This window comes from Chenopodium album, chromosome 21 (assembly GCF_948465745.1).
Source record: "Chenopodium album chromosome 21, dcCheAlbu1.1, whole genome shotgun sequence".
Classification (NCBI taxonomy): domain Eukaryota; kingdom Viridiplantae; phylum Streptophyta; class Magnoliopsida; order Caryophyllales; family Amaranthaceae; genus Chenopodium; species Chenopodium album.
The window spans coordinates 40,100,071-40,110,348 of record NC_137854.1 but is presented as its reverse complement, the minus strand read 5'-3'; the positions used below and the strand labels follow the sequence as shown (position 1 = coordinate 40,110,348).

Sequence of the window (10,278 nt, the reverse complement as noted above, 5' to 3'; positions counted from 1 at the left end):
ACTTTTAAGTTAATTTAGCTACTTTGAGCTCCAATGGCTAGCTATTAGCTAACTATTGAAATGAATCTCAATCCCTTAATTAGCTTTTCATATTTCATTTTATATTTTTATTTCCCAAGCATTGCATTTTCTAACTCCAATGGCCAAGCTAGTAGGTAGGGATTATTTGCTCTAATTATTTTGGTTTTAAAGGAAGAAGTGGTGAAAAGATACGAAGTAAATCACAAACAAAATAAAGTGAGTAGAGCAATAATGAACTGAGAGGGTTTTTTTTTTTTTTTTTGGTTGTTCTTCTTAAGGTACAATGGTTTGACTTTTTAATTATATTATCAATGTATAACTTTAACCATAAAATTTGATTTAATATTAAAGACATTAAAATTAATACGTACTTCTAATATTCAAATACTAAACAAACAATGAATCACCAAGCCATTCGATGGATATACAAATTTTGTGGATTTGTGGATTAAACACTTTGAAAGTGAGGCGGGGGGAGGATAAGAGATCCCCATCCCGTGTCCCTAGTGAAGATTGAAATATTTTCCATTAAACTAAGCTTAGCTTGGTGTAAGATATAGGAGTATGAAAAGGGTCAAGGTACAACATAAGTATGGTGGTAAAACTCCACCTTCACCATCGCAATAATACATTTTTTTTTTCTCCTTTTTATCAGCACAAGATTTATTGAGCCCACAAAATATGGAATGGGCTTTTGGCTTCCTGTTAGAGCCCACTTTTGTTACAAGTTTATCAATGTCAACCTTCCTGCCGGAAATAAGTACGTAATTGTGTGACTGTGTCAACCATAAAATCCTTGGCTATATCCGTTGAAAAGGAATTAATGGTATGTTCCAAGACTAGAAGCTGATTATAGTGCAATTTCAACACTCTCCTCCTATGTTCACTTGTGCTCGGCGAATTTATCAAATAGCCTTAGTAAAGACGTATAAATTGTATTTGATCAACTTAATACAGCACCAAAGGTTGGAGCAAAAATAAACCAGTATTTAATCGATACACATGTTGGAAAATTTCGATCTGAAGGACCAGAATGGCAGCATATAAGCAAGTAAACTGTGGTTAGTTGTGGATGAAACAAATAGGTAAAATATCAACTCTGACCAAAGTTCATAAACTCCATCTCATAAAACAATAATATTGTATTGTATATTAAGGGCAATATATGACTTGTGACTTTATGAGGCCACCACCATGAAATTTCATGGTACACCTGACTTATTAGCAGTATATACTTATCCATTTACATGTCTCGGCTTGAAAAAAAATTAGGCTGCCTATTAGATTTGCAACATAGCAGGATCTAAGAACAAGTATAAGACATGCGCTTCACCTAAGTACGAAAGTCAAACGATCAAAGAAATGTAAGACCTAAGATATTTAGGTAACCATGATTGAGGTTGGATTGGTGTGAAAGTGACGGTGTTGCACACCTGTTTCCTTACTGTATTTCCTTATTGAGACTGCAAAAGTTCTTTGATATCATAGCCCTGGAGCTGCAAAGAATTAAATAAAAAAATTATGACACGGGAATGGAAAATATTCAAGATCCAAGACCAAGAGGTGTTCCCTACTTCCCTTATAATAATTAGAGTTTATCAAATGTTGTTCCATTCAACAGAAATACAGAATGCAAGAAATGAGAATATTCTTCATCTACAAATACTACTTCAAAGATTACTACAACATCTTCCCTTTGAATGACTACAGATCTACGCTACTTACAGGACATAAATTCTGTGAAGCAATAAGAATGACAAAGCACAAAACATTTTACACTAGAGATATAAACTACGAAGTAATGACAGGCTCTGAGAATTAAAATCAACAGCACCACAATGGGAAAGTTATTATAGACATGAGCCTTTTGGTTTTCAGTTGAACCTATCTACCAACCATAAAACAAGAGAAGGCATGCAAAATGCACCTGAAGAAATGTAAGGAGCAAGATAACACCAGAATTCCAGAGCGAATGAATTGTGATGGGTGTCAGCAAATTGCGAGTTTGAGCATATGATAATCCCAAAGCAGTACCTGCAAAAATATGCAAACTTGTGATGTATGTTTCTTACTTGCGTAAAATTTAGCATCTCGATATAATTGAAGTTCTAGAGATTTGGCTATTCAGCATTTATTTTTAAGTTCATCTTTCAAAAAGCAACATCAATAAACATAAAGGACTTCCTATTTGATTACCTAGAACACTATATATGTGAACATATATGAACTGAGAACATCCGTGGCACACCAATGTAAGGCAACGCAGGAACTGAAAATTTATTGCTTCAAAATTCAGAAAAACTAAAGGACTGCAATCTTCCATTTAATACACTGGAACCTTTTCTCCACAATACTAGGTACAGGTACAAATTGTAAAGGATTATGATGACTTACCAATATTAGTTACTGTTTATTGTCTGTGCAATCCCTAACTCTTAGTTAATATACCTAGTCAAATGTATCTAGTTGTATATTATTGCTTACTCATGTACTGTATAAACTCATAAAATCACATCAATATGACAATATAATTAAGCTTTCTTTCATTCTCTCTAAGCTTTCCAACATATGGCATAAATCTGAATCAAAAACTTTAGAGCATAAATCACATTCAACAACCATGGATCTCACTATATATGACTATAGTTTGTGCAGCAATATGAGTAAACATATAAAAAAATTGACAATAAGATTTGACATACCAAGAACAAACAATTGGGGGAATTCACCAGGAGTCAAATGAGCTAGTGCAAATACAGCAGCACTAATTACCACAGCTACCGGAGTTGGGATCCTGCAGCCAGTTAAAAAAAAAATATGATTGCTTGACAGTTTCCTATAAACACAAGATAGAAATAACAGCAAAAACCTTCCTCAATTGTTACTTGTATATTTTTGTAAGGGGGCAAGGAGCCATTACATCCTCACTTTATCAATTTTAGCGTAAATATCAACTATGCAGCATAAGTGCTAAAATAAATATCCAGCCACACATATCCAAAAAAGAATAGAATTATCAAGAACAAAAGAAGCTGGAAGTATAGAGAAATTAGTCCAGCATACCATTTTGTCATGGATACCATGAAAAATCCTCTAAATACAGTTTCTTCAAGTAGTGGAGCAAGAAAGCCAGTGACTCCCAACAAGCAGACTGTGCTGAAAACAATTTGGAAAAAATTATAAGTAAATAAAAAGGCAATAAATAAGATGTTCAAAAGTCCAGGCTCTAAAACACAGATTTTGTGCCTATAAGACCAGAAGTACAGCACTCCTGAATCTTGATAGCATCATCACATAGTACAAATAGAAATATAATTAAGGTGCATTTTCTGAAAGCTACCTAACTTCTGATGATCCAATCAATGGCAACAAGCGAACCAGAGCATCAGTCTGAAAAAAGAAAGTGAGTTGGTAAGCATTCCTATAAAGATTAGAGTTCTAATAACTAATAAAATCATGAGAAACATAATGAAGTCTCAAAATAATAAAGAGAAGCATCCAGCTTCCAGTAGGGTTATAACAGAAGGAACTATTGTGCAACATGAAAGCATGCCCCCCTAGCTTACCTAATCATCATATACGGTCAACAAAAATCTATAATTAAGCACATATTACATGGAAGAAACCTGAATGCAATAAAAAAAAAAAATGCAGGAATATAACATATAAGAAAGATTAAATAATACGAACAAAGGTAAAATAATTACATACATAAGCATTTCAGTTAGTATGCAAATACAAGTACTATTTTAATTCCAATGTGTCCAAGTTAATATTCTGATCAGACTTACGAATCTTTGAAATAATGATATACAAGTAATTAGTATCTTAAAGACCATAAGAAGTTCAATGACACAAACAAAGTTGATGAATGAAGAACAAAAAAAGTAGCACTTCATTTTGTAGTTCAGGTGAGACAAAAAATTCAGAAATTACAGCAATATACAACATAGCATATAATTCTAACCTCTCTTTGTGGGTTCTCACCACTAAAGAAGGACAGAGCTACTCCTGTCAATGCAATGGCTCCAAGAGCCCCAGCAAACCCAATCCCAGCCCATAACAGCCATCCTTTTTGTAGATTGAACGGTTCTCTCAAATCTGACAACATTCATGCACACAAAATTCTGAGTCTGACAGATACCAGAATTTTATGATCTCATTCCAAATTAAAGCATCATTTCAAAATCAGTGAAGCAGAGTCTTAATCTAGAACATATATTTGAAGAAACAATTTCCAGAACTTATTATTTCAATCGATAAAGAAGCTTTCCTTAATGGTTAGATTCACTAGAGCCGACTAGAACTTGTAGATGCCAAAGAAAGAAATTAAAAAGAATACCATATCGATAGAGGTCATCAGGAAGTGGCTGAAAGGACTTGGTAAGACTGAAAAGGACTCCTAAAACAGCTGCTGTAGTTATGCTGCACAATAAAGAAATGTCCTATATGTTAAAATCATTGGTGCAATAGAATTCTGAGATCACAAAGAGAAACCAAAACTAGAATCAATGGAAGTTCACCAACTGCTTTTTCCAACCACGGGGTTTTCAACTTCTTTTCTCACCTAATTTCAATGTCTCAAGTCTCTACCTCACAAGGATCTAACAACTTGAATTTGAAATGGTGTGATATACAATAATAGGTATGACATTTAATTTAAAAAAGCAGCCATGAATATATATGCTATCTACACTTGCCAAGACCTATATATTAGTACCTGTGCAAAACAATCGAATCCGATCCGCATCCAATCCAATCTTTCGGATATCCGATTCAAGTTTTCATTTCAGATCGGATATCCGATCCAAAATAGCAGATATCGGATGTGGATTCAGATATTGATTTCCAAAAATTCGGATTGGATCCCAGAATTCAGTTGATCTATTCACTGGCAAGTTGATTTATTTTTAGATATTACTTGGCTTACTTTAAACTCTAATTCAAATGTTTTATTATTAAATATCCTTAATTGTGTTATTAAGCGAGAACTTGAAATTGTAATGCCTATTTGCTAGTGATGCGATTTTTCAGCAAGTAATGGCACTATGGCAGCAACTGAAGATCTTCCGTTGAAGTTTATTGGTTCATATTTTCCTGCTAGATTTGTAGAATTGTAGCAATATGCTAAATGCTCAATAGAATAATGCTATACAGGCATACAGCTAATCATGGTTTTATGTTAAACAGAAAAATCCAACATAATATAGGTAGCAGAAAACATGATACAAAGTTACAAAAAATGATATATATACAATTATATTTTATTTTCAAGTTCTTACCCTTGATCCAGAAATAGTAGTTCTGCCTTTTCATCTAACGTCAAATCCGCAAAGTTAAATCCAAGATATGGCAATGCTTGAGCCTCTATCAAACCTGTTACCACAAAACTGCCTAAAACCACATCAGTTACACATTCACGTAAGATCAACCAGATGCATATGTGCTTTATTATTATTATAAATTTTTAGGAGAACTACACAGAATAAAGTACAAAAAGAGGATAAGATGTCCTCAAGTAACTGAAAAATCCCCAACTACAATAGCCCAATATCTTTGGTTTTCCCTAAAAAATTTATTAAGAAAGCCCCAACAGCCTTTGCCCACAAAGAAGCTAAACAATCTGACTTTACGCCACAAAATATCACATGTGACAGCCTTGCCATAGAAAATATATCGATTCCACTCTAGTCACAGTCCACAAAATAGCCATGCATATATGCAGCATGATTAGCTGCCACTCTTACCATAAAAAATTGACCTCAAATTCTCAATCAATGAGATTTTACATTTTACATAAAATGATGTGGATTTATGAAATTAAATTTCAGAGATCTACATTAAAAATATATCTGAGAGAAACATCATTTCAATCAAAAACCAGTCTAGGCTTCATCAATTGTATTTTCAACTTCTATTCTTTCTATCTAAGAAGGTCAATAACAATACAGAAAATTCCATTTTTGCTCCAAAATTAAATACTGTCATTGTCCTTACTCCTGAGTCACAAATACTATCAGTCTTTCTATTCTCTTCTTCTTGTTGTAAACATTATCTGTCATTCTGTCCACAAGAGTTTCAAGATTTTGGCCACACTTTGTAATAAAGAACCTTTCCAAGTATATTTCACATAATCCCAGCTTCTAATTTCCGTGATAGTTGTTCCTTTATTCAATGAGCTCCCTCCAAGTAATTTGCATTAAGAATGGCAATGAAATGGTGTAGATTCCATCATTCATTACACCTCCTCAAAATAAATATCCAACAAAAAGAGACTACCATGTAACTCCATAATATATTGATCTAAATACATGGAAACAGACACCAGTCCAGTTAGATACATCATCACCATTCACCTACCAACGTATGCGGTTAGGTCATAGACTCATAGCAAGATAGCCTAGTGCCTTGACTCAATGGTCTACCATATAACTTCTTTTCAAAACAAAACCACTAACTAATACCCTTGTCATCTAATTATATTTTTCTCATGACATCCTCCTATTCCTACTAAAACCGTGTTTCTCCTCCACCACTGCACCACACCCCACTCCCAAAAATAACACAACACCCACACCACAGAATAATTCATAGATCAAAATTTATAAAGGCATGAAGAAATGGGAAAAAACAACCTTATTCCACAAGCAAGCGACGTAAGCGAAACAGTTTGCCATGGCCAAGGCACATCCCAACGCTTCAAAATTGGCCAGTCCAATCCACCTCCCTGCATAACAACAACAATTACTATAATTTCAATACAATGCCAGACTATCTGACCACATACACATCTCAAATAAGATTTCAATCCCATAACCAATCAAATTCGATATCGTTCCAAGGTTATATACTTACATGCACACTCAAGAACACTTAATTATCAATCAATACATCCCACCAATTAAACAAACAATTCCCAAACCCAGAAACAGAAACAAACCCACCAAATTTCTCCAAATTTTATCATACATAATCCAAAAATTAAACAATTGAAACATTTATTGATGAAAATAAGCTAATAATCAACATTTAATTAGGGTATTGATACCTTTGGTTGAGGATTGCCGTTTTGGGAATTGTAAGAGCAAGAAACTGATAGTAAACGTGATGAAGAACCCAACTTTGATCTTCCATTAACAGTGAATTTGGGAAGTAAGAAGCTCTGAGGAGGGTATGGATAAAGGGTGTGAAAATGGCGGTTAATTGAGAAGGGGGTGCCTAGTTTTGGTCGAATTATAGAAGAATTTGAGTTTAGTTTGGTTGAGAAATTGCAGGAAAAAGTAGAAGTTAATGGGGTTGACGCCATTATTGGTGGAAAGTGGAGATAGAAGAAGAGTGGATGGCTGATGAGTGATGAATCAACTGATGATGACTTTGGATTTGAAGTGCAAAAGGAAGAAAGATAAGGAGAGAATATACCAATTAGGCAACTACTATTTGTACGAAGTATAAAGAATTGTTAGACGTAGGGGCGTAGATGGGCCGAGCCGAGTATTAAAAGAATCGTTAGACATAGGGGCATTCACTGTCACGAGACTTCTGACTCCGGAGCGTACGGTGCACTCTTGTCTATTAACGACAAGGACACAAGTTTAGAACGAGAGAGGTTCGTGAGCACACAGCAACACGGACCAAAGGTATCTCAAGGAAGCACTCATCAACCACGGGTGCTGAGTCGGGGCTTGTGATGGCCGATGCTTCGAAGCGGGCACAAGCAGAACCGACAAGATGAAGGCGTCTTTTGAGGGTCTCTTGGTTTGGTGAGGATGCTTTAAAACAAGGTAAGCACAATATCTATAAAGGCTTAAAATAATACACAAGTCTTAAAGCTCTTGGGCCGAGCCAAGTAGAACCTGAACACCTTATTGTGGTTTAACTTCATTTAACTTAACTGAGTCCGAACACGATCGCTTTCAGCTGAGCTCAAACATATGCTCAAGCTCGATTCATTTAGTACACTATAGTGCTCGTGAACGGTTTGTGAGCAACTAATTTATTAAACGAGTATTTTTCATGAACAAGCTTAATTATAAAACGAGCTTCTATGATAAATGAGCTTTGTACTTTTGACATTTGAAAATCTTATAATCGGCATAATAATTAAATCTTAATTATCAAATTTAGATTTAAATTAACAATTGGAATAAGTCAATAATTTATAAAATAATCAATCTACATCAAAGCTTTCACATAAAAGCATTTTCCATCTTTGAGATATCATATTTTATCACTTCAAACGAGTAGCTCATGAACATAAATAAAAGAGTAGTTCAGTTTATTGATCAGCTTTTGTTCATTTACACCCTCGTTAGACTATCTCTCTATAAAGGTTGTATATTTCAGGGTGTACGATAGATGTACCACCGACTACCGTGCACAGTTCAAGATCAATTCAACAATCATGGCTTCAACAAACTAAAGGAAACCTTTGTTTGAATGTATTTGTTAAATTTAGAGTTGAATTAATGGGGCACACACATATATATATAGCTTTTTATAAATATATATTAGTTATTTTAATTTTTTTTTTTTATGATTTTAGATAAGGCTAGATTTAGTACTTCCTCTGCTTTTGTAGATCCATTTTTTTTTATATAAATGGAGTACATCACTTTAAAAAAAAAAAAAAAAAAAAAAAAAAAAAAAAAAAAAAAAAAAAAAAAAAAACTCTATAATATTACACGGGCTCTTTTTATTATTTTTTTTTTCTATCTATTTCTACTCTAAAAATTACCTAAGAGTTCATAATATCACAAGTGTTAGTATTAAAAAAAATGGAGGAAGTGAAAAATAAAAAGTTATAATTTACTACTTCTCGTTGAAATATGGGTGCTATTGACTTAGAAACCACACATGATAAAAGGAAGACGTTTAGTGACCATTTTAGGATAACTTCAATTAAACTTGTACTCTTAGAATTAACTAGTATCAACCACCATGATAAGAGGAAGACGTTTAGTGATCATTTTAGGACAAGTTTAATTAAACTTGTACTCTTAGAATTAACCATTATTTGGGTTCAGGCGATACCTACCTCGCTTCATTACACAAAATTAACACCTACACGTAGTATATGTTTCTTTACATGATCATTTTTCTCTTACACTTTATTTGGATAGAAGAAAATGGAAGGAAAAGAAAGGGAGGGGGACAAACTCTCTTGTTTGAGTAAATAATTGAGGTAATCAAGGAAAAGGAGGAGGGATCCATTTTCTCTCTCTCTTTAATAAGTATAATCCTTCCGAAATAAGAGAAATTCGGAGAGAAAATGGATTTCACCTCCCCCTCCCTTTCTCTCTCCTTCCCCTCCTCCTATTTCTCTCCCCTTCCTTTCCTTCCTTATTTGCTATCCAAACAAAGCGTCAGTTAATATATTTCAATTATCATTCACTACATACTACATGTTGATCATTTGTTGCAATAGAAACATGAAATTATATATGGTATACAAGTAGCTTAGTGGCAAGACATCCAATGTTAAGCCTTTGAGGTTGTATAATCGAATCTTTTGCAAATTACACTTGCAACTTTTTGAATCTAAACTAGCCTTTTGGCCCGTACAATGTACGGGTTGTTACTTGGGTTAATCATATTCATAGTAGGTATGCTTTTATACAAAGTAATTGTTTCATTTCTAAAACTTAAAAGAAAAAATAGTGAGAACATGAAGGAATTTAGTTAGATATATATACATGAAAGAATGTGGGATATGAAATGACATATTAATTTAAATTATATTTAAAGTCTAGGATATGAAATGACATATTAATTTAAATTATATTTAAAGTCTAGGATATGAAAAGACAATTTTTATAAAAATTCATATGTTTATGTAATGTATACTAATTAATTGAACATTATTTTATTATGGTGAAAATGAAACACTTTATTTTCTTACTTGAATTTGCAAGTTGCATTAAGATTTAAATATACATATTAAGAGAGGTGTCATGTGGCATATAGGGTGATGAGTGACTTGTGAATTGTGATGCCATGTGTCATATGAAAAATTTGTGGTTTGTGTTTTTAAATACTAAGTATAGATATGATGACATGACATATAAAGAAAAACAATAAATGATAGATGAAGAGCGCCATATGACATGTAGATTTCTTTTAGAGTGTGGGTTACTAATTATATATTGACAAGAAGCCTAAAACACTCAACAGTACAAAGGTTACCTTGTATTTCTATCCACATACTTCATACCACGAAATAGAATGCATACTTATCATATACTACATCCGTTTTTATTT

The 10,278-nt window shown here is 33.4% G+C and overlaps 1 protein-coding gene across 1 annotated transcript; it reads right to left on the bottom strand.

Annotated features, from left to right (window-relative positions):
• Window positions 1–1,119: 1,119 nt before the first annotated feature.
• Window positions 1,120–7,469, bottom strand: LOC145602076 (uncharacterized). The gene is made up of 10 exons (XM_081658212.1): window positions 7,070–7,469; window positions 6,657–6,748; window positions 5,304–5,411; window positions 4,364–4,446; window positions 3,989–4,122; window positions 3,362–3,411; window positions 3,085–3,177; window positions 2,724–2,815; window positions 1,949–2,055; window positions 1,120–1,517 (listed from the first exon to the last, which is right to left on the bottom strand). Exons 1-10 carry the CDS (start codon window positions 7,325–7,327, stop codon window positions 1,476–1,478), a joined length of 1,059 nt encoding a protein of 352 aa, XP_081514338.1. The 5' UTR covers window positions 7,328–7,469; the 3' UTR covers window positions 1,120–1,475.
• Window positions 7,470–10,278: the final 2,809 nt, after the last annotated feature.

Bases quoted from the DNA above. Each gene is read 5' to 3' on its own strand.
- LOC145602076 (XM_081658212.1), bottom strand. From the start codon at position 7,327: ATGGCGTCAACCCCATTAACTTCTACTTTTTCCTGCAATTTCTCAACC. The intron at 6,749-7,069 runs GTATCAATACCC...GTTGTTATGCAG, and splicing joins ACGGCAATCCTCAACCAAAG to GGAGGTGGATTGGACTGGCC. The intron at 2,056-2,723 runs GTATGTCAAATC...ATATTTTTGCAG, and splicing joins CCCCCAATTGTTTGTTCTTG to GTACTGCTTTGGGATTATCA.